The following is a 24,028-nucleotide window of genomic DNA, read 5'->3' as shown; positions in this document are numbered from 1 at the left end:
TAAATCGCAACAACAGGTATATATATATATATATACATACATACATATATATATATATATAATATACACACACACACGGCGAGGAAACGAGTAAAGAAGCTGTGAAGGAACTATGGACGTAAGTGGACGCGAAAGAATTTTCGCTTGCGTTTACAAAACGTAACAAACTTGCTATCCTCCTCACGGGATAAGTTCATTGTGACGAGGCAAACTGTTGCATAATCCAAAGAAATCTGCGCGCAGAAATTTTTTATTTTTTTATTTTCTTTTCTCTTTTCGTCAACGCGCGCGCACGCGTTTAATTAAACATCCTTTCTTTGCAAAGTGACTCAAAGTCGAATATATTCTCCCTTATTACGTTTTCTTTGTCCTATCGTGCAATTTTCTTTCGACCTCAAAACCTCACCCTCCTCCTCCTCCTCCTCCTCCTCCTCCTCCCCTTCCCTGTGAATTCATGCGCTTCGCGAGTAGTCGAACAAAGCGGTCGAGAAAAGAGAGGGGAGAAAAAAAAAAAAAGAATAATAAACGATAATTTGCATCGAAGGGAAATAATTCCTTGGATCTTTACTCTCGTTCGCGGAATCGGATGTACGACCTTTCTCTTCTCCCTTCTAGGGCCAAGAGACCGAGAGCTATTCGTTAAAAAGAGAATTCGATAGGGTGGAGATTCGAGTGGAAAGTGATTAAAAAAAGAGAAACCTGATGGGCCGTACTTGATCCAGAGATGGTCGTAACGAGTACCCTATCCTGACCCATAGAATCGTGCTCCCTCGATTCTTTCATCGACTTCTTCCTCCCCACCGAGACCTTGCTACGAAAGCTGCCGCCCCGTGCGTTCGTCCAAAAGTTGGCGATATTGTCCACCGTCCTGATCCTGCACGACTTGGACGAGCAAACCGACGTCTTTCTAATTTTCTCCGACGAACTCTTCCCAACTCCCTTCGACGCGTCCTCCACACACCCCACCGCGCTCAACACCAAGCTGCTCGCGGCCACCACCTCGTCCCGCACCACCACCACGTCGTTCACCGACAAACTTCTCGCCTTCGCGCCGGTGAACACGGCCCGACCACTCTTCTCGCGCCCCAATTCCTTCGTCGCCCGATAATCGTCCCGGAACAACACGCACCCACCTTGCCCCGACTCTCCCCCTTTCTTCGAATCCACCATCGTCGACGCCTCGTCGTCCTCCTCCTCCGCGACGCGGTCCTCGTCGCGATACGAATCCTCGAAGAAGAAAGCGGACATGGACGAGTCGAGGGAGGCGTCGAGGCGAAAAGTCGGGTTCTCGTAGGACGCGTGGTGGCCACCTGTGGTGGCAGGAAAAGGACACTTTTTCTCCTCCTCCTCCTCCTCCTGCACGTTGCTCTTCCAACGAAGCATACGCGTCGTCACTTTGGGCGAGATCGCGTCGCTGCACTTCTTCGCGCCATTCCCCTCGCGATCTTTCTCCGTCGTCGGGTGTCCTGCAAGCCGCAATTTGCTCAGCTCCTCGGCGATGTTTCGCGACTGGAACTCGGAGAGGCGGTCGTCCGGAAGAACGGTGTTCTCGTTATCGGTCCTCGAACGACCTCGATCCTCGATGGAAGGGTTCTCCTCGGCGGTATTGGGGGGGACCTCCTCGATCAGGCTCGGTCGTTTCTTTTTCGAACGTTGCAAACTGGCCGGAGAGAAATCGAAACCACCGTTCAAACGCATGCTCGCCCGGCTACGTAGCTTCGACATCAGCTTCATCGATGCTCGAAAGGACCTCGACCGTTTCAAGGTCGACATCCTGTCGCTCGACGACCGCCTCGAGAGCAATTCCATTTTCGGGCTGGACGTGGACAATTTGCGAAATTTCATCTGGAGGAGGATCTTTTGATCGTTTTTTTTTTTTTTTCCCCCCTCCCCCAATCGATCCCTTTCACCTCCTACGAGAGAGTCTTTTGTCTCTCCAAGTTTTTTTTCTTTAAATTCTATCTTAAATTTAATCCAATCACGAAATCACTCGCGCCGACTTCACTCTATCCGCACGTTTCTTTCTTTCGTAATCGTTGAACTTTCCCGTAGAATATTCCGAGAGAAGAAAGGAAGGAACGATAAGATATATTCCTCGATCGTTTGTATAAATTTATATATATTATACTCGTATATTTCTTTGGCAAAGGAAGACTTTCAGATTCGTTTCTCCTTGGATACCCTTCAGCTGCTACTTCTTTGGTTCGATAAAGCTGAAAAATCGACGAATATTTTCATGTATGTAAAGGCACGATTTAACTCTTCCCGGGGCAGTGTTTCATTCAACGGAAACACGATCAACGTTTTTCTCGAACGGAGCTAAGAGGATAACAATTTTTAACATCTCCAACTATACCACATATACCACATATACACTCCTCTGCAAAGATATAAACGCGTACCGAAATCACCTTCGTATCACACTTCTCGTTTCTCATCAAGGTTAATATCCGTCTCTTTACGACGTCGTTAAGAAAAAAACACCGATAACGAAAGATAAACGTTGAAGAATCGAAGCAAAGAAGAAAGAAAGAAGGAAAGAAAGAAAGAAAAGAAATGCACGGAAGAAATCAATGCAACGATAAAACGAATAACCCGTTTCAAACCCATCCGAAATCGCACGTAATTCTTGCGTCCAACTCCATTTCGAGAATGGAGCGCCCTTCGAGCTCGCTAAACCGTTGAATTATTCACCGAACGTAACGTTCAACGTGAAATTTCGAGGGGGAGGAGGGAGAAGCGATCCCCAATTTCGCGGAATATTCACGCGGTGAAATTTTCCACCAAAAGGATTTTATCCGAACGAACGAACCCGTATGAACGCGTGTCGCACGATGGACTGGTTGGCTCGAGCGAGGAACGATTTTATTATTTACTTAGGACACGACCGATTCCAGTGCGCCAACCGCAATTGCCTATTACGAAGAAGTGGAGTGAAACGTCGCCTCTTCCTCCTCGAGACGGGAGTGACAATTTGTTAGCCCAATCAAACTTATTGCCAGCGTCCGTGGCTGGTCTCGTGGCTTGCTCGGATCTCGATACTGTAAGGGCGGAGCCTGATCCTCCAAACGATGATGCCAGTTTAAGGGGTTCAAGAAGAACGGGGGAAGGAAAGAGGAGTCTCCATTTCTCTCATCCTCTCGCCTCTGTTATTCTCGAAGAGACGTGTATATATAATAATTTCTCGATCTTCGAATACGAATTTTGGAGAGAAGTATGTAGTACGGGAGGGGAGAGTGTTATCCAGAAATATCTAGTTACTTCGCATTTGATGGGGCGTAATTCGTGAGATAAAGGGATCCGTAACGATTTCTTTATGATTATTGAAGATATGATGGACGATAATAGGGACGAAATTTATAAGGCTATCATGCAATTGTCTCGCGGTTGGTTAATTTTTGGGCTATGAATGGGGACGAGAGAAATTCCGAAAGAAGATATCTAATCCCTCGTTATAACTTCATTCAATCGAAACTGAATTTTGAACGTTTATGAAGGATATGAAGCGTGAACGAGGACGAATTTATGCAACGAGAATGTTTCGAGAATCTTCCCAAAAAAAAGAAAAAAAAAAAAAGTGTTCCTTACTTCTCCTTACCGTTATCGTAAATGGTATACAAACACGTGACAATGCGTCTGGAGAAACGCTTTTATCGCACACGGATCGAACACTTTTCACCGATATACAAAGCTGCTCAAAAGGAATCGTTCCCGTTATCCAAGAAAGCAACTAGGTGGCGAACTTTGCCCATAAACCACGCTGGAAACAGCGTGGAAACCTGTAAATTGGACGGGATAGTTTGTCAACGAATAAAACGGGTGGGCGGAATAAAGCGAAATAAATAGATCGGTAAGCCCGAGAAGAAGACACATCTCTCACCATCAGGGCGAGGATCGAGCGAATCCGAATCCTCCTCCTCCTCTTCCGTGGATCGATTCCACGTGGGATCGATAGAGTGGCCTGTTTGTTGTCGATGGAGAACCCCTCGGTTTGAATACCAAATAGAAATTTCTTGCAAATATAAGCGTAGGGAAAATCGAGAGGGAAGAGAGAGTTTTATCGGAAAGCAAACGGAGTCACGGAGAAAGAGAAACGTAGACGCGATAAGCCGTTGAAGTAATACGCAAAAAAGAAAAAAAAAAAAAAGAAAAAATTCGAGGGATATGAGAATCGAGTTGTAGAAACGAGCAGAGGCAAGTGCAAATTAAACAAAACGACGGAAATGATATTATAAGTACGTCAATGATTAGATAAACTCGGCAGACGGGCGATTATGGGCGGGCAGATGGTTCGAATTGTTAATTTCGAAGTGCAGGATAGGGGGCGAGAGGGAAATGTTGGAGAATGAGCGCGGTTAAAGAAACAGGAGGAGTGTATCGTATCGATCGAGAGGAGGAATAAAATCGTCTCTTGCGATACAGATTGAAGTTCATTAGAAGTTAACGAGGTAATTACGGCTCGTCGAAATGATAATGGGATAATTAAAGTCAGAAGTAAATAAATTGTGTGGGGGTGTGGATTCGATCCCTTGACGTCGTAGAGATTGAAGAAATTAATCGATTATCGATGTTAAAAAAAAAGGATTGGAGAAGAAAAAGAATATTTCTCGTCTCCTTTTCTTCTTCTTTTAATCATTATTTTTTCAATCGGAAACTTCTTCGAGAATGGAAGGAAAAAGCGAAGAAGAAAGAAAAGAGTATACGCCAGTAACTTCCTCTCGTTTTAACGTCCATTGTGCTAATAACCACTAATAACGCATCCGTTTCCCCTTTCTCCTTCGTGATTACCGTCTCACGATTGTTATTACGAAAGATCCGATCGCACGGCCAGATTTTCCAACAGGATCCAAAGAACGAAATTCTAGACCTTGACAACGCTTCGATATTGCTTTATTATTTTTTAACTCGTTCCGATTATCCACGTGTTTCAACTTCGGTTTTAGGTTGTACCGTGAGCTGCAATTTTTCAGGTTAACGATGTTAAGAAGAGATTTTTTTTTTTTTTTTTAAAATAGAAGAACGGCTTGGATGCATCGATTTCTTCGGACGCGTTTCAATCCCGAGATATTACTTTCCTCGAGAGGCGAATGGAAATTAGAGCTTTTACTATTTCTTCCTCGTTCGAGCAACATTCGAGCAATTTTTTCGCGTCCATTAAAAGCTCCGAGCGACGAAAGTGGATTACATTACAGAAAATTGCGCATTCTTGCCAACAGAAGATGAGACGAATAAACCTGCCATTGGAACGTGAAAGCGACGCGTCAGAAAAGAAAAGGAAAGAAAAAAAAAAGGGAAGAAAATGGAGGGAAACGTAACTTCAAAGTAGCGGTAAAACTCGGATTCGCGATAAAAACAGGTCCTGAACGGAACGTTGATCCTGGTGATCGTGCGAGGGAGGTGAGGGAAGGGTAACGAGTGAAAAGAAGAAAAATAGATTAAACGATCGTCCACTGTTTTATCTCTGCACAAATGTCAACACGCTGTCAGTGATGCGGAAATCCTGAAAAAGCGATTTGCGGCTAACGGATCTTTTTACAAGCTACGTTTGGCTCGGATGTGTCGGATTAAAAATCGAATAATCACGCGTTCTCTTTGATATTTTAAAAGAGGTATCGATATTAACGGGGAAAAAAGTAACAAAAGCTTGAAAATAGCAATTAAATTCTCTCTATCCTTTTTTATAACATCGTCCTCGATATACTTTTTTCGATAAACTATCACGATCTATTTCGTTTAATTCGTGGAGTTACCGTTCACTGACATTGTTAATATATCGTTGTTCCGTGACGAATTGCGCTGCAAACCATCGAGAGTTAACGAATCGTTGAGAGAAACGATTCATAGAGAAGAGCACATCATTTTTTTTTTTTTTGACGAAAAAATATCCCATAGTGATAAACTTGTGAATCAATTACGTGCAAAAATTCAATATATAGGATGAAAACGGAATTATCGTCTTTTCGATGGAATATTTCTATTATAATGAAATTCTATTTTCCCTAAAACGCGTCGTTCCAGGAAACTGGGGTAATTAGGCCGAAGAACACCCTTGCCAGTCATGGAAACGCTAACAATGGATCCTTTTGAAGCGTTGTCCTCCTTATCTGAGACCCGTCTACGATAAACAGCAATCTACTTCCGTTCCCGCGCGAAACTACGGTTCTCTGACACCAGGAGGCGAACGCCTTCTTCCGCTCGTCAAGCGGTTCGAACATGCTCAAGACGCATACTTAATGAATGATATCACGAAAACACGATGTTAACAACATCTGGAAATATTATCCGAGTAATTAAAAAATATTCCTCTCATTTCTCTTGATTATCTTTTTCCAGCCCGTTATTTTTAAATAATTTATTATTAATTAAATATTAAATAATTGATATAAAAATTAGAATTAAAATCGTATATTGAAATAGATTAATTATTTTTAATTTAGCTATGGAACATGGCGCGTATATGCGTGCGAATAGCCATCAAGCGTTAAGCTCGATGTTAATGCTGTTATGAATAATATTCCGCAATATATAAATTTTTTTTTAGAAATAATTAAACTTAATGCTTAGTGATTTCACGTACATATATATATATTTCTTGGCAGAATTAAAAATAATTATTCTTTTAATTTTATTATATTTCTAAATTTGTGTTATAATTAATTAATTAAAAAAAAGAAAATCTCTCAATGAAATAACATATTTTCCACAACAAAAATGATATTAACGTTATTATGAAAATAATAATAATTTCCTTCATGTCTTTTGAAAATACTATGTGATAAAAATCGATATAACGTGATCAAAAAAAAAAAAAAATCTTTAAGGTGAATAAAAAAATAATAAAGAGAAAAGTGAAAGAAAATACGAAACTGGAAAATGTCCATAAACGAATCTACTTATGGTTATGCAATACCTTTCGTGCATAGAGGTTTACCTCGCAAGGACGCACGTGCGTCCGTTCACTACCGTTCTCAAATTCCATCGAGAGTAAGTCGACCTATTCGAGCTGAGATAACGTTCATCGTGTTTCCTAAGAAGGAAAAGGTACTGCTCTTGTCCGAGAACAGCCATTTTCTGCCATAATCCTGTTGATATATATTGTACGCATATTTGAAAAATCCTATTTTCAAGGATTGAAAAGTTTTATTTGAAAGCTTAAGGGCAATGATATTTAAAAAAATTTTCTTTTTAGAAAGAAAGAAAGAAATATAGAAAGATTATTTTAATATATAATGCTTGAATGAAATAAAAATGTATAAAATGAAAATATGTACGAAAAAAAAATTATCTTGATTGACATATCGATTGATTTTCTGACAGATATTAAATTTTATGGCAAATGATACTTATCATGGCAAAAGTGACTGTCTCGATAACAGATATGTCTGTCAGCTTTATAGATTACCTGTATTTCGAATGTTTCAGTCACGACACGCGATATTTGTATGCTTTGTAACAAAGCGTGAACTCTGTACGCTTTTTTGATTGTGTTAATTTACTTCAATAATATCACGTGACATTTATAAAGCCATATTTACACAACTATTAACTTAACGATGATCGAACACGAACTGTACATAGCGATCGTAATTTGTTTCAAACAATTTCCATATACCTTTTCTTCCGATAACATATTGTTCTGGTATTTATTGTTATTTTCCAAGTTGCAGTTATAAAATTCTTGTGAAACCAACCGAAATGTTTCTTATTTATACGAATAAACCATAAAATTGAAAAAAAGGCGGGACAATTCGAACATTTTCACCGGGTAAGCAAACAATCGATCCCTTTACACGTTACCGACCGAGAAGTGTCGTTTGGAGGCAAGCGTCCCCTGTTCGAAACTTAACCTGTCACCTTTTCTCACACTTTTCATTCTGTATTTCTCAATTCACGTTTCGCCGCCAACTCGAAATCTCCTTACAAGTCGCCCACCAACGTGTCCCGACCACGTAACCAGTTCTCACAACAGCGAGCGAAAATATCTTTCTCCAACCTCTCCATGTCCTTCTCGTTGTTTCTTGTCGCTATTACCGGCTCGCTATTTCTCTGCAAATTCTTTTCTTATATGATTTTCTCCGACACAAACACGCACACAACGACGACGAATTAACGTTGAACGAACGTATTCCCGCGCAAAAATAAACGTCACATTTTTCACAAACGTTTTTCGCCACGAGTGTCCATCGCAAACATTACACTGGCCGCAGAGCAGCGACAACGATGTGGCATTGCTGGCGGGTACACATGGAACGCGACCCTCGGCCGTGTGCCGAGCAAACAGCTGCCGTCTAGCCCCCACCAATAGGACGCCCCCATCGTTCCAGCACTTCGTTTTGACCGTACCCTTCCCCAGCCTGTCTTTTTTATCAATGAAGCTGTAACTTTCGATCAAGAGTCGACTAAATTTTTTTCTCGCTACAAACAATTTCGTACGTGGAAATTTAAATAAAATGATGAAATTTCGAAGAAATAAAAAATAACCATTGAATAATTCATCCTAATCGATCGAAATATATATATAAATAAGTTTCTATTATAGATAAGTTAGTTCTATAAAGATTTTATTACAAAAAAGATTTTATTGCGTAAAGTTTATTTTACGAAAGAAATTTACGTTATATGTGCAAAATAGCGTTTACAATGTATAAATTAAATAGTTTGTTATATGTATAGTGCTTGCAAACTGAATTATAAATATTGACTATTTAAATTATTAAATAATAAAAGTTGGATGTTTACAATAAAAATCTAATTTCTAAAATCTACCATGTTGTCTCTGTCAATATTTGACGATTTCCAGTGTGTTCTCAATTGAACACCTGTGTTTCGTTTTGCGAGTTGAGCTGTCTCTAACATTTGCATCGACGAATATATAATCCTTGGAACCATTTGTTAATTTATTTAATTTTATTTTTCGTATTTAAAAAAATTAATATTTTTAACCATCACTTGTTATAAATTTTACAATAAATCAACAAAATGTCTTCGAAATGAAATGATCCTTGTATTGTAAATGCTCTTGCGTCAACTTTTTAAAATATCAATTTTTTTTTCTAAGAACCAACACGAGAATTCAGGTAACTTTTCCAGTATAACTATGAAAAATGAGAGTCAGGAAAGCATGATACCGTGACTGGATGCACTTTGTACAAATTCTCGGTAGGTATACGAAGATATAAAGGCAGGTATACAAGTGTACATAAAAGGAGTACGTTTCCAAGGAACACGTGGCACAACTAACACATCAAGAAGCTACTCCTGTACGTTAATAGTTATCCTTCGCTAAAATAAAATGCAGATATAAATTTTCAAAGAGTATTGAAATATGTACTTTCTCTTATTCTCCTAAAAATCTATCATCAACTATGTAATTTTATAAAATTATTCAGATCGTTTCGTTTGATATTTTCAATATCTATATTTCCGATCTAATTTTAAATAGAAATAGAATTAGATAGTGAATGTTGCAAGGAATACTTGCTTCTAGAATTAATTCATTCGTATGCACAGATCTAACAAGATAAAAATAAAATGGTGCACGTATTCGCGAAGGAAATTATTAATGAAAAGAGTAGGATTAGGGAAAGTAGTTAGTCGCTTCATTAGGTGAAATTCATCAAGGGAAGGCGTCCATTGTTCAATGAGAATTAAATTTCCATTCGTTTTGAACAATGCACGGCTTTGTTCTCACGAAAGAGGATACATAACCACAAATGAATCTTGATTATAATCGAAAGGCAAGTTCTGTTTACCGCACATTCTAATTCCTCATAATACATTTTAAATCCTTGGCAAAATTATTTATTTTCACGCTTCGATTCAATTTTTTTTTTTTTTATTTTCAAGTTTACAAATTGAAGGATTTATCTTTTCGATTGATCGGTTCTTTTGCTCGTTGAAAAAATTTAAATTCGATTTTCCCGTTTTAAAATATCACGGATGGAAAGAAACATCTCGCGAATAAAATAGATATCGAGAGAAAATGATGCAATCGATTATCAACAAGGTTCTATCTTGTCGTTGAAAAGGCACATCACGATGGGGCTGTAATAATCTTTAATTACCTTGAATGCACGTGTCGAATGCATCCTTGTTCCGGGAAAATATTTTCGACCTTGGTTCCACCACGTTCCACGAGCGAGGGAAGGAGGCGAAAAGTTCGTTTGCAGAATCAGTTTTAATAAATTCGTGGAAGCGAGAATTCTGTCGCGGAGAACGAAATTTGCGGACTGGCAGGCCTCGAGAGGCTCGTAAAATGGATGTGAGACAAACGGCATGTAGAAACCACTCGACGACGAGCAATAAAACCACGGATAAAAGCCCAAAGTGTTTTCTCTGATATTTTAATAAAAAATTCATACGTTCGGATATATAACGGATCGTTACGATTGCATTCGTCCTATCGTGACGAATTCGACACGAAATTTCGATTAAAGCAGCCGTATATAGAAAATATAATAGATTTTATTCTTTCGATCGATCTTAATTTCTTCAATTAATATCACGACTACAATTTAGAGAGACTTTTCTAGATGGAAAAGGAAGCAAACGATTCGAACATCTCGTGGATTCGATTTCATAAAAATTTGAAATATTAATTTTAAAAACTAAAATTTGTACGAAGTTAAACTTGTTGAATTTTTTTGTAGCACCAATTAAGAAAAACAGAATAAATTAAAAAGTGAGATATATCTAAGCAGTTCGATGAATAGCGCGTTGTACAACAAATATGTATAGTACAGTGAAATATTGTACACAAATGTATTACAGTTTTTTTTTTTTTTTTTATGAAGTTTCTATATATCGTTGTAGAAAGAAATGCCGAGCATGGAAGAAATGCTTCATAATAAACGTGTTCGTGATATCTTTCAATTAATTTAATGGAACGATGCAATTAACACTATGAAAAATAGATGAAACAGGCAAACCGTATCGCGGGGAAAATTACATGGCGGAATCTATCGTGGCGCTAGAATGCTAGAATGTTCGATTCAGGAAGCAAGTATTCTAAAAAATAAAAAAAAAAATAAAAAAAAAAAAGAAATAAAATAAATTCGATGCCTGTTGCAAGATCGAAAGTAAGTTATCTTATGAAAAAGCAAATTTCCGTAACTTTTCCTTTAAAAAGTAGGCAACAATCGAATTTATTCTCGTTTCACGCGAAAAGTTGAAATCGAAACTACAATTTTTGTCTAATTTTTATTAGACAAAGGAGAAAAAGGATAACGAGCGTCGAAGTCATCATACAGAGACGTGTTTCGAGCGGCGATCCAGCCATTTGTTTAGATTAAGATTTAGATTTAGATTAATCTAGGTAATTAGAAATGACCATAACACGATCAATCCCGTGAACACGACGCGATTAACAGGATCGAATCCCAATTAGAAGAAAAAAAATCAATGTAAACACCGTCATTTTCGTGAATCGATTCCCAATTATATTCTTTTCCAATATCTCAATATTTAACGTCTCTCCTTTCTTTCTGCCAAACCTCTTAAAGATACATCGATGAATCCCAATTTCAAAGCAATTTCGAACCAGCCTCGAAAACGAAACGAAATGGATCCGAAATAAATAATTCACCGCTCCACTTTCATCCAGCGAATTTAATTAAAACTTCTTATTACGTTTTATAAATCTTATGATAGGCTGTTACGATTTTATCGTTGTGTTAAGAAGGCAAACACTGTTAATTACCGCGGAATCTAATTATACTGTAAGTATCATTAAATTCAACGATTTCAGTGTGAAAACTTTAACTCGGCGCAACAAGCGTTCCCCGGCCATTTCTACGATAATTAATCTATCAAAATGTTTATCAACGATCTCGCTCGAGACAACGAAACGCGACCTTTTACGCGATTACATCTTCCCAATCCATTTAACCATCCCTTCGATCGCGATAGCTCGAAATATCTCGAGTATGAACGAATTGTGGGGGCCGAACAATCGATGAAAAATCTCGATGTAAGCGATTTCGATTCCTACTTTCTACTCGCTAGAAAATCACTCTTCTCCTTACTCGATCGAGCATCACCAAGTTTGTCCGGAAAATTGCGAATGGATAACACGGTGGATAAACCGAGGGATCGCTAGAGAATTGTGAAAGACAAAAGGAAAGAGTGGAGATGTGAAGGATATAAGAAAGAGAGAGAGAGAGAGAGGGAGAAAACAATGGAAAGGATGGTTTATTCTCGCATAGTTGGCGCGTGCTTTGTGCAGTTAGACCACTGCAACCTCTTCCCAGCGTTAATATTTTTAGCGTGAAATACGTGCGTGGATTTTGAAAAATTCTCACGCGAGGGAACGCAGTGGAATAAACGAATTAGCAAAATAACACTAGTTACACGTACGAGGATTCGTCTTTTTAGAATTTTAAAGGGTGCGCACCGTGAAAAAAATTTTCGGACCGATAAAAGCTTCAAAAACGTATAAAATAACGTTTCTTACGTAAATACGCATATATATTATGTATACAATATTTGTATCGTTAATCTCGATAGAACGTATCTTTTATTGGAAAATAGGACGATTTGTAATTTAATTTCGGCAAACCGCAATATTTTCATGGAAATTCGAAAATTTCGTGGAATAAACATTCCTTGTTAAAATTTCGCGCATGTTGCAAAACAAAAACAGACAACAAATAATCGATATCGCGGTATAAAATATCCTACGAAATTTAAACACGCTTTCGTTCACGATATTCGAGGATCAACAACAAATTATTACTTCGAAAAATGAACGATCTAAATCCAATTTTTTCTTGACAGAAAAAAAAAAAAAAAAAAGAAAAGAAGGAAATACGATTTATAATAAGGGAACACTGTAATTGCATTTTGCAATTTACAGAACGTGATAATAATGCGGCCCAATGGTTGCAAACAATAGGATTGAGTACAAGATGCAACAACTTTCGTGTTATTCCACATATATTTTCATTCTCTGGTCGTTAACGTTTATCTCCATTTTCATTAGAGTCTTCAACGAATCTCGCATCTCATTTGCATCGATAATTGACCAGGAAAAACAGTTTCGTTGCAGGCCTTTGATAGCTTCCACCTCGTCGACGAGAATCCATAAATCTTTCATCTCGTGTCTTAATAGAGGAGACTTACTTCTATTTTAACCGTGTTTCCGAAGTAATGCTCTTCAAATTTTCGCGAAATTTTAAAGGAACGACGTTAAAACGAGGGAAAACAGAGGGGCGAGGCGTTTGAGATAACGTCGATTCTCATTTTCATTGACGGGGATGGATATACATTTCCAATGAATGTTACCTCCGACACGTTTCGAATTGATATCGTCGACGGAGACAGGTTTACGCAAAATCGAATGGCGTGCGTTTACGTTGCAGGCCACGAACCGCATATCAGACGATTCTCCGTTCCGTATTTCCAGCTGGTTATATTCCACCGATTTCATGCGTCAACGATGCAACAACGGTGCCCGTATATCGAAACATGTGTGTTAGATTCGGTGTTTGAATTGGCGTTGGTTCATCTCTGTCAAGAGCAGAGGAGCACGAGAATAAACTAGGGTTGTGACGCGTAATTTAAGATCGAAACTCAAAAACCCCCATTCGCGATGGATTTTTATAGAAATTACGTTCCAATTCGATTTCGTTCGTTCGATATTTAAATTCAACTTTTTCGACAGGAAAAATTTCGACTAACGTGATCCTTTTTTTTAAGCTCTAATCCCCTTCTCCAGAGTGGAAAAAAAATATCGGGAAAATATTTCGAATATTTCGAATATGTATACGCGATAAGAATTTAAAACGAACGATGAATAGTTTAAAAGTAGAATTCGACAATTCTTTCTTTCCTTTTTTTCTTCAACGCAACACGTTTCTGGTATAACGATTCCAAAGTCGGCATTAGAGAGGCGACGTGCACTCGTTATTAAACGTAGGTGTGTCCACACGTGGCCTGGTCGATAAAGCTTCTGCGGCTATTCGTTTCCGCGCTGTCGATTACAAAATACATCGTACATCAAGCAAATTTAGCGCATGCGATCCTGTACGTGCATCTGTTACGTACCATTTCCTTCCTCCTCTGTTCAACGTTTATCGCGCTCGAATTAAATTACGATCTTCGAGAGATCCGACGATCGAGCCGAGCGTGAAAATTTTAATCAACCTCGCCTCACCCGAATTGTTAATCGAGATTCGGCCACCCCGTAATCGTTTTTGCGCCTCTTTCTTGCCACTAGCCGTAGCCGAGTTTACGATAACGGCCACCAGCATACATACGTTCTTTCGAGCTCGAATACATCTGGTTGAAATACCAGCGACACGCTGATCAAAGTGCAAAAAAAAAAAAAAAAACGACTGATCGTGGATTAACCCGATGACATCATATTTAAATACCCTACCCAGTGGGGATGTGAGCACGACAGCTTTTAAAAAATCATATAAAATCAACCAGTGAAGATAAAATTTTGCATGCAAAAAAGATTGAAATGCGTATGGCAATTTCACGCGATTCTACATTTGATCCGGTTAAATTCTTGATACTGATCTCTCCCTCAAAGATAGTTTCCGCTTCAAATTGGGCGAAACAGCGTTATAAATGTTTCAAGATCGTATTTAATAAAATTGTTTCGCTCGGTGAAATATTGGCTCGGTTAAAATGGGTGTCGATGATCGGCGATCGAACGTTTCCAAGAATATATTGCGCTCGTAATGACGCAGCGAAGGGGCCACGTAATGCATCTTTATGCGAGTGCAGTCTTGATTCACGCACGTTATGTAGTTATTATCATGCCGGCCTATACTCGGCACAATGAAGTCCTTCACGGACAGAGTTCTCCACTGTCCTTCTCTCTTATGACATTCCATGTCCATATCATATACTCGTATATTCCCCCTCCTTCCTTTCACACTTCATTTTCGTAACCAGACGTATTTTCACCGGTCGAAAAAAAAAATATTTCTACCGAATTCGATCGAGAAATCGATACTACGAATATACTTTCATCGTTTCTTCCATAGTATAGATTGCACACGATTATATCTTGCCATCTTAACTACCATTTTACACGCTTAATAAATTGTGTTGTCGGTTTCAAGCTCGATTAGCGACACGATCTGAAATATTTATGAACATCTACGAGATCTGTAAGACGAGATCTTGGAAAATTGTTCGACGTTGAATCATTCTTATAAACAACGAGGACGAGGAAAGGATTAAAAGAACGAGCGATTTGTTACAGGATAAATCGATTAAAATTAATCCGTCTTGCCAACAATGCATCCAAGTTGATCCAATGATCGGAATTCGGTTCACGAAGCGGTTGAAAATTTGCATTCAAGTTTTCGCCTTCCCGTGACGTGACTACGATTCATCTTTTCATTCTTCTTTTCCTTTTTTTCATTTCCAATTTTTAATTTCACCTTTCCTTTTAAACTTATCCCAAATTAATAATTTAATCTCCCTCTAATTTTCCCCACCAAAATTTTTCATAACTTTCCTTCGTCTTGTTCATTGCTCATCGTTGCACAAATTTCAGATCGATAAAAGGTTAGAAAAACGAAAGTTTCCACTCACCGATTCTCCTTTATATATCCTTTCGCTCCTTCGCTATTCGAATTCGATTTATATATTCGGCCTATTTGCCCGATATATCATCGTTCTCACTTTTTTTTTTACTTCGCCACGAATTTCGCGACTTCACACTCGTTGAAATCACCGAGCAAAAAATATGGAGGATCGTTCGTTTGAAGAAGAGGAAGGCGAGCAGCGTACCGGAAGATAGATCCTTACGACACCGGAGAAGGACACCGACTGAAAGGAAGGCTTGCAACAGATGCATAGTACTGTTGGGCATCTGGGCATGACATCGGGGCAGGTGAGTTCGAATTTCGTCGAGGCTCAGGGCCGTACAACACCTGATTGGACGAAAGAAAGAAAAAAAGGTGGTATTGCGAATACGTTCAATGCGCATATATAAGCGCAATATTCTCCTCCAATCCCTCTTTAAAATCGTTAAAAAAATATAGCGTTTAATAAAGGATAAATATCTTGGCTATTAAAATTCCATGATTAATTCGATGAATAATTCAACGAATCGTCGGTTTATTTTATATCGTTGAAAACGCATATAAATATATTTCCAATAGATGGTGAATCGCGTTACAAGGGAAGCTCGAATTATCTCGATAAGGGGGGAGGTTTAAAAAAAATCGTATAATATATATCTTCGAGGCGAGGCAATGTTCGATAAAGGATTAAAAGAAAATTGGCAATTTCGAAACTATTATACGTTGACAGACCGAGAAAACTGGATGAGAAAGCCGTGACAAAGGAGCGGTGTCCTGGGTTGACACCTGCTTTTTCGGTCCGCTCTATTTATAGGGCGACCCGTGCAAACTTTCCAACCAACTTTCCATTCCTCGGTTTATCTTCGTTACTATCTATCGGGTGGTATAACAACGGTCCAAGGTTGTTAAGAAGTTGCTATCTATATTTCCTTGGCAGCTATACGACCGATCTCGAAATAAAAATCCCCGCTTTGTTTTTCAACAAACTTTCCTATGAATCGGCAAGTTTTCCAATAGCCCAACGGGTGGTTTCCAGAGAAAATATGCCCCTGGAATCAATCAAAATGTCTGTACAAACGAGGCAACAGTTACGTTTGAAATGAAGTTCAATTCCGAAGATAAATATTTACTCTCATCCGCCTCGATGCATCGGAGCATTATATTATTTCGTGAAAAAATTTAAATAACGAGATAAAATTGATTGAAAATTGATCAGGGAAATCGGCGTTCCTTCATTCTATCGTTATTATCAAATCAAATTTTCAAACTTTTTTTAATTGTAATTTTCAATCTAATTTCTCGCCAATCCTACATTTTATTGATATATTTTATGTGTATACACACTTGCTTACATTGTTGAGTCGAATGGGATAAAATAATATTAATGATAATACGTTCAACGAAGCGGTTTCGTTCAGGACACCCGGTACGTCGATACCTGTGTTACAGGTGCCGCCCTTTTCCGGACTGTTTTTCTCCAAGTGTGCGACAGGAAGAAGGGTGAACGGTAATGTTCTCGTAACGGATAGTTTCATACCACCCAACCGTGGGGGTAATTTGATGCAGAATTTTTACAACGGGCGGTGGATAAAAAGATTATGAAAAGAAGAGAATCGGATCTCTCGGCGATCCGTAAATATATCGTGGCCATATATCCACGTGATGATGCCGTGGTTGGCTTGGCTACCGCAATTAGGCCATCGATAATATTGTAACTCGCAAAAAGATCCATTGACGACGGGAAAAATTTTAATGACATAATAATACGTCATTGACGTATCAAATGGTGTACTGGAGGGACAACAGTTCCGTAATTTCAGATAACATTAACGGAATTTAACTCCCCGTCGAATGGTTCATTTATAAGTAAACCGATCTTACGGCATTAAGATACCATATTGCATAATTTGTGACCCTGGTTCTCAGCAAAGAGCTGTGTGTATTTTGTGGGAGGGTTAAGAACGTGGCTATCAAATTGAATCACTTCTTACTCTTGTTTATTTTTACTTCGATGAGTTATCGAGGGGAATATAAGCTACCGTTATATTCGAAAGAAAAATCGGTAAATCTATATACTCGAATTTATGATGGTAGTTGATATTATCGGGAGAGAGAAGCAGTTGAACGTTGCAAAATGATAAAGTTGCATGCTAAATACCATTTTTTAAAGCACTCGGTTTACCAGGTTTTAAAATAAATCTACGTACGTCGTATAGAATTTTTTTCCCTTTATTAATTCCTTTATTCGCTTCATTTTTTGAACATCTGCATCGATTAAAAGTCGCTAAGGATCGTATTCTTAAAGTATTGCAGAATATTTATCGATAATCAGATAGATGCTTAAGCATCTCTTCTCAAGATTCTTAAAAAACAATCGAACGACCGTAGATTTTTCAAGAAATCTGTCAGAATATCTAATAATATCTATTCTTTCTGCGATTTTAACATTCTATACTCCTATCTTAGTATAAGTATGGCCCATCAAAATTGATTACTATCCAACAATCACAAACTTTCTGTAAAATCAATCCTCTTGATGATTCTAACTATTTCTCTGGACAATGTGAATCAGTGGTGGAAACTATCGTTTCACTGCTTCCCTTCGACATTCCATTCCATCTAGGATTACATCTGCAACGACGAAGTTGAAGCTTAGAATAATTTTCACATCCGATTTAACGATTCTGCCATGAAGAGAATTCTCTTGATGTTCCGCTACGCATTATAAACAACGTTATTTTTCCAAGAAAGAAGTCCATCATTAAAGATATTGCGGTAGCATATCGTGAAAGTATGTCAAAAGACGTAATAAAAAGTGTAAAATTTACGAAACAGCCTTTGCGAAATAAAAAAAAAGAAAAAGGATTTCAGAAATGAAAAAAGAAAAAGTGCAAAAGAAAGGAAAAATATCTCGTTGGAATAAAGTTCATGAAAAAAGATAATATACAACAAGGGAAAAAATGAAACTTTTATTACTGAAAATATACGTAATAAAAATTCCTTCGAGTGTATTTATTTACTAGAAGAGTCTAGAAGTAGCAAGTTTCGGTAAAGGTAAAGGCGCGGATGTGAAAATATATCAGAATGTACGTAAACTGTGCGCGGATAGTGTATACTGTAAGAGGGAAGAAGGAAATAGTATATTCTCCAAGAATATTCCTCGAGTTCCAGTCGTAAAATCGTTGCGTAGAAATAGCGATTCTTTCGCAGGAACGACAATTGTCGAGATAGCGCATCAGATTCGCTTCGTGTTTTTATCGCGGCATCATGTGGCTATCAAGAAGGAGGTATGCACAATCGCGTATTTTCGCATCCATATTTTACGCCCTCGACCGCTTTTTATTTTCTCAACGAGGAAACGTTGATTTTAGAATTTAAAATTAAGGAATAGATTGAAGCGCGAGAAGAGAGAATATCGTGCTACTAAAAATTCAATATGCGAGGAGATAAGATCACCCACAACAAACTTTGCTGCATATTTATCTTTCTGGACATGTCTTCTCCGTTATGAGAAACGGAGAAAAAGTTTTGACAAATGGCAAATGAGAGAACAATTTTTAAAATGCAAAAATTTTTTTAAAAAAAAGGTAATCAATCTTCTTCCTTTCGTTCTAATTTTAATAAAATAATAACACGTAAGAATCATTCTACGACGATTGAAAAGAAAATCGTCATTAGTAGGGGGAGAAAAAAAAAAAAAATACTCTAAAGTGAATAACCAATCAAAACACCAATAAAAGAATAAATTTCCCTAGTTCGTTTTCTAGTGTAAACAACGTAACCCTGATCTCTTTCCTCGCGATTCGCTGAACGAGAACCCATTTCCCACGCATGTTCGTTGAAAAATAAGATTCTCCTACGCGCTACATGGTGTACAATGTTTCCGGAACGGACGTTAACGCATTTACACTCGAACGTTTTCGCTGATAAAAATTATGTCCTTGTGTTTTTCCAAGTCTTTAAAAGAGAGAATGGTTACACCCACTGACTTTTTTTTAATTTCGATCGAAGAAGGGAATAAATTTTCAAACCGTTTATCAATATCGAAGCTAATGATTCTTTTAAAGCCTTTTCAATATTATCTCTTCAGATTATTCTTTTTGGAAAATTCATTTAATTAGTCGCGAGAATCCCTTTAACGCGAGTATTTTTATTCTGCGAGAATAGGTTCACATTTTTATAGAAAATTTATCATTTGTAAAAAATGCCAATTAGCAATTAAATTTCTTTCGCGATTATGCGATTATTTTTAATTGTAAGTTGCACGATACGATACAAACGTTTGAACGATTCTATTGTTGCGAATGAAAATATTCCATAATTGAATACGCTCTCGATGAATACGCTACAAAAGAATGAGATAAAACAGAAATAATTACTTTGAAAAGTATAAAAACGAGGAAGCTAAATCACGCACAAATTTAGAACTTTGATTATTTAGAATTTCGTTGAAAAAAAAAAAAAAAGTACAAAAAATGAATAGAGATTTCATAGATATCTTTTTAATTTTAATATATCCCTTGAATATATTTCTAATGCCTAGAGAAATCGAATTCTAATTCATAAAAAAATTTCATCTCGTTTATTCGTTATTAAATATTTATAATTTGTTTCGATTACATTCATGCACATATACTCTTACTTACTATGCACATGATATCCATTTTTACGATACTTTATTAAAATTCATAGTTTATAATCAATTAATAATATCACAATAGAATTTTGTAATCCATTCTTCGTACACTTTCATTCGATTCACCCATTGAATTACTTTTTTCTTCGAAAATTTCCTATTTTTAAAACTTTTTAATTTAATAATTTCATTAGAGAAGTCTATAGAACTTTCTATTAAAAAATGTTTTTATGAAAAATGTTCTATGAAAAAATTAAACTTTATCGAATTTCTAAATTAAATACTAATTTTGTATTTTAATGCTAAAATTTAAAAAATTACAATTTTACTACCCATGTATATAAATAAAAAAAAGGAAAAATAAAAATAGCTTAAAATTTACACTTAAAATTTAGAACAATAAATAGATACATTTGCGTTATTCTTGAAAAAATAGTACGAAAAAAATGAGAAAGATAAAAATCAACACATACCCTAGTCTCGCATCCAGGTTATGGCACCGAGTACGTTTCCATCAAAAGTGAAAGCCAGATCTCACGGTTTCCAATGATTTAGAAAAAATGGAGGAAGCCACTAGTTACGCGAAAATTTCTTGCCGAAAACTCGCCGGTTGAACGAGGCGGTCGCGTCGTTGCACCAAATGCAGAAACCGGTTCTGCTCTTCTCACTCGAGGATGAGGCAAGGTCCTCCACCTTTTGCACTGTGTGTCCCTCAAAGATCCACTCTGTTCATTTTCGTCGCGTCCAAGTGACGCTTTCGATATCTCGCGAAACGATATTGTTTCTTTTTCGACCGCATCCTGCGGTGATCCCACTTTTTTTCCACTGTTCGATCCACGCTAGCCACGTTAACTTCCACGGCTTATTTATTTTATGGCGTTTCTTTTAGAACGATACCGGTCTCCTACGAGTATTTCTTTTCGAAGAAAAACTTTAACGACGTTAATATGTCTCACGTTCGCGCCAACCCATCGAACGACGCAATTAACGACGTAATGATTCTTTGAATTTTTTTCGATTGATTATTTAAACGATAATCCGAATTCTCGATCGAGAAATCAAATCAAAGATGCGTTTGTCACAAGTTAGATAGAGAAAATTTGGAGAAGGTATCGAGTCACGGACTATCAACGATATTTATGTAACTAGAATGTGTAGGATTTGAACAGGAACTTGGCACGATAGAGTTACTATAGAGATTCAATTACTAAAGTAATCCTTTTGAAGCATGAATTAGATTCAGAGTTACGGTGGCAGCTTTTCAACAGTGACAAATAGGGGACACCGAAGTAAGTTTTAAAGTGTCAGCTTACGAAATTTCGAGGAAGAGCAACGAGCACGTTACGCGAAGCCGCACAATCTCCTTGTGTCGTCTCGAAAGACTATCGTGTTTTCTAAAATCGATCGTGTTACCAAAGGTCGGTTAAATTACCGAGAAGTTTTGATTTGTAGAGGTTAAATGTTTAATCACACGCTTTCCACCGATTTTACTGTTGCCTCATTATTCTCATTATTTATATTTCTACTGTTTTCTAACGAAATTGAGTCCGAGAATGATTCAACGTCCAAGAAACACAATCTTTTGTTCGTAACGTCTTTCGAGATTTCGACGCCACGCACTGCACCATGGGTAACGCGACTTTAAATCTTAAAGACGATCGATCATAAACCGTTTTAGATTTAGAAAGTATTATATACCGGATTCCAAGGAATCGCGCACCAGGTCACCGGTATACACCGGCTGTCATCGATGAATCACCGAGATTCTCGCGTGAACAGAGGACAAGAATGAATTTTTACAGAGAAACAACCAAGCACACGAACAATCGTAGACTGAGAGCCTCTTTAGGCAAGCGAGTCAGAGTAGCCAACCGCGTGACCAGACATGAGGACGTAAACAAAACGTGAAAGATGATTGGCCGAGGCAGTGCCTGACCATGCAGGTATGTTAGATTGTCCTTTGCTCGATATTTATCGTGAACTATCGAGAATTTAACCATACTTTTACGTAACAAAACACTTTATGAACACTAACACACCTTAGCACAAGTTGTATCTTTAAAAACTGTAAAAAAACTCGAACAATCACCAGTAATCAAACGTAATTTCTAAACTTCTATTCGAAATCAAAAACTTCGATACTGTTATTCCAAACATTCACAATTTTTTTCAATTCGATATTATATAATTCAATGAATTAAATTCGAATTCAATTTAATCAATTTAAAAAGTTCGTAATAATTCCCATCCAACGTGAAGTAATATTCGCGCAATATTCAAGTGGACGCCGTCTTCCTTCACTTTCACTTTATTGTTTACACGGTCGATGTCCAGTTAGGTGCTCGGCCATGATCGTACACACCGGTACACACTTATTACGAGCCTGTGTGCCACGTGCCGTGGAGAAAATTCGCGAAAGCGACGCGAGTGGAGGCGCTTCGGTTCGAATTCACTGACGGGAATCGCAGGTTAAACAGGGTCTGCCAGGTAGTCGGAGGCGCGCACTAACGTTGGAATCTCGTGTTACGTGCTACAATAGCCGAGAACACGTGAAAGGCCCCCCGGATGTCACGAAATTCACGAGGCTCGTGCACCTTTCTTAGCGGGAGCGTTGCTCCCTTGATGGCGAGGTGGGGGACGACTAACCGGTTCTCTTCTTCACACATCCTCGAGTCGCTACTAAACGGGCCTAACCATTGGTCGAGGCCAGACCAAGGCTCAGGGGCGTATCTAATGTTGGTCTCCAGTACCGATCAACCAGGAAGTTGGACCGATTAGAAAGAGGATATTGATAAACTACGTAGGAGAGATAATTGTTGCACAATGCGCAGAATCATGGATGATGCTTTTAGAATTCTCTGTGTTGTTATCTTGTTTTTCTTGCACAATAATTTAATAACAATATTTATGAATATTCGGGATTATTGATGGGTTTAAGATTCTTATGAACTTTGAATTTTTCCCTTTGTTGATTTAATAAACAAATGGAGAAATTTCAAACAGATTTTGTACTCTATTATTTCTAACAATTTAGAAACGAAAAGCGATTGTTGTATTTTGTTTTTCTGTTGCAAAAAAAAAAAAACGAGAAAACATTTTTGATTATTCGACATTCAATTGAACTTTTTGTAACTTTATCTTTAAAGATTTAAACGGGATTTTTGAAATTTTAGTGGATTTTACAAAAATTGGTGTCGATTGTGTAGGTTCCTTTTACAACAATGGCATCGAAAAGCATTTTTTTTTTTTTTATTGCTCTGAAACAAAATTAATCAAGTTTTCGATACGCTTACCACCCAGTCAAAAGTGAGTCGAACGAAAAATTGAATTTTCATCTCTCTTGTATTAAATAGATTCGTTAAATGCACGAAATTATTGCACGCAAGGGAGATAAGTATAGAACGTTCATTGTCTCTGTGTGCCGAAACGAGATAATAACAGTGGCGGTTCTGCAGTTCCATTTCGAACTAACGGTATTTCTCACAGGCCGGAAATTATTCATCGCGAAATTGTTCCTCGAGGACACCGCTGTTTACTCTCTAAAATCGAACTTTCGCAACAGTGCAGTTATTCGACGTGTATATATAACTATTATTACAAACCGAACGATTATCGCCTTTCCTATTGAGACTCACTTTATCTAATCTTGCGCAAACGACCGTTCAATTGGATTCCTCGAGAAAAACGAAATTTTTAATCCCTAAAGCAAAAAAATTTTTGATCCTTCGATCTTTCGTTAAAGATTAAATAAGGAGATAAATAAGTTACGATTAATTCGTACAATTTATCGTTTTCATTAAAACACTCGAGGGCTTTTACTTTAGTTAGAAGACGCAATGCCAGACTA

General features: G+C 37.7%; 1 protein-coding gene and 1 long non-coding RNA gene across 8 annotated transcripts in view; one reads left to right on the top strand and one right to left on the bottom strand.

Moving 5' to 3' along the window:
- wake (ankyrin repeat and fibronectin type III domain containing protein wide awake) overlaps positions 1-24,028 on the bottom strand; it is a 103,978-nt gene that overhangs the window by 13,899 nt on the left and 66,051 nt on the right. The window contains exons 1-2 of one of the 7 annotated variants that reach the window (XM_031916987.2): positions 7,403-8,759; positions 714-2,213 (exon numbers count right to left, since the gene is read on the bottom strand). The exons of the other annotated variants lie outside the window; for them this stretch is intronic. Coding sequence (XP_031772847.2) covers positions 714-1,845 — 1,132 coding nt within the window. The 5' untranslated portion in view covers positions 1,846-2,213; positions 7,403-8,759. Of the gene's footprint in view, positions 1-713; positions 2,214-7,402; positions 8,760-24,028 lie in introns of those variants that run through there. 7 annotated transcript variants of the gene reach the window in all.
- LOC147657526 (uncharacterized) lies at positions 5,446-6,309 on the top strand. Its single transcript, XR_015292283.1, has 2 exons — positions 5,446-5,609; positions 6,019-6,309. It is a non-coding gene; the product is annotated as an uncharacterized LOC147657526 (long non-coding RNA).

This window comes from Apis florea, unplaced genomic scaffold, assembly GCF_048593485.1.
Source record: "Apis florea isolate Af1SG1 unplaced genomic scaffold, ASM4859348v1 contig_3081_pilon, whole genome shotgun sequence".
Classification (NCBI taxonomy): Eukaryota; Metazoa; Arthropoda; class Insecta; order Hymenoptera; family Apidae; genus Apis; species Apis florea.
Note: the sequence above shows the minus strand (reverse complement) of the source record. Positions and strands in the feature narration are given on the sequence as shown.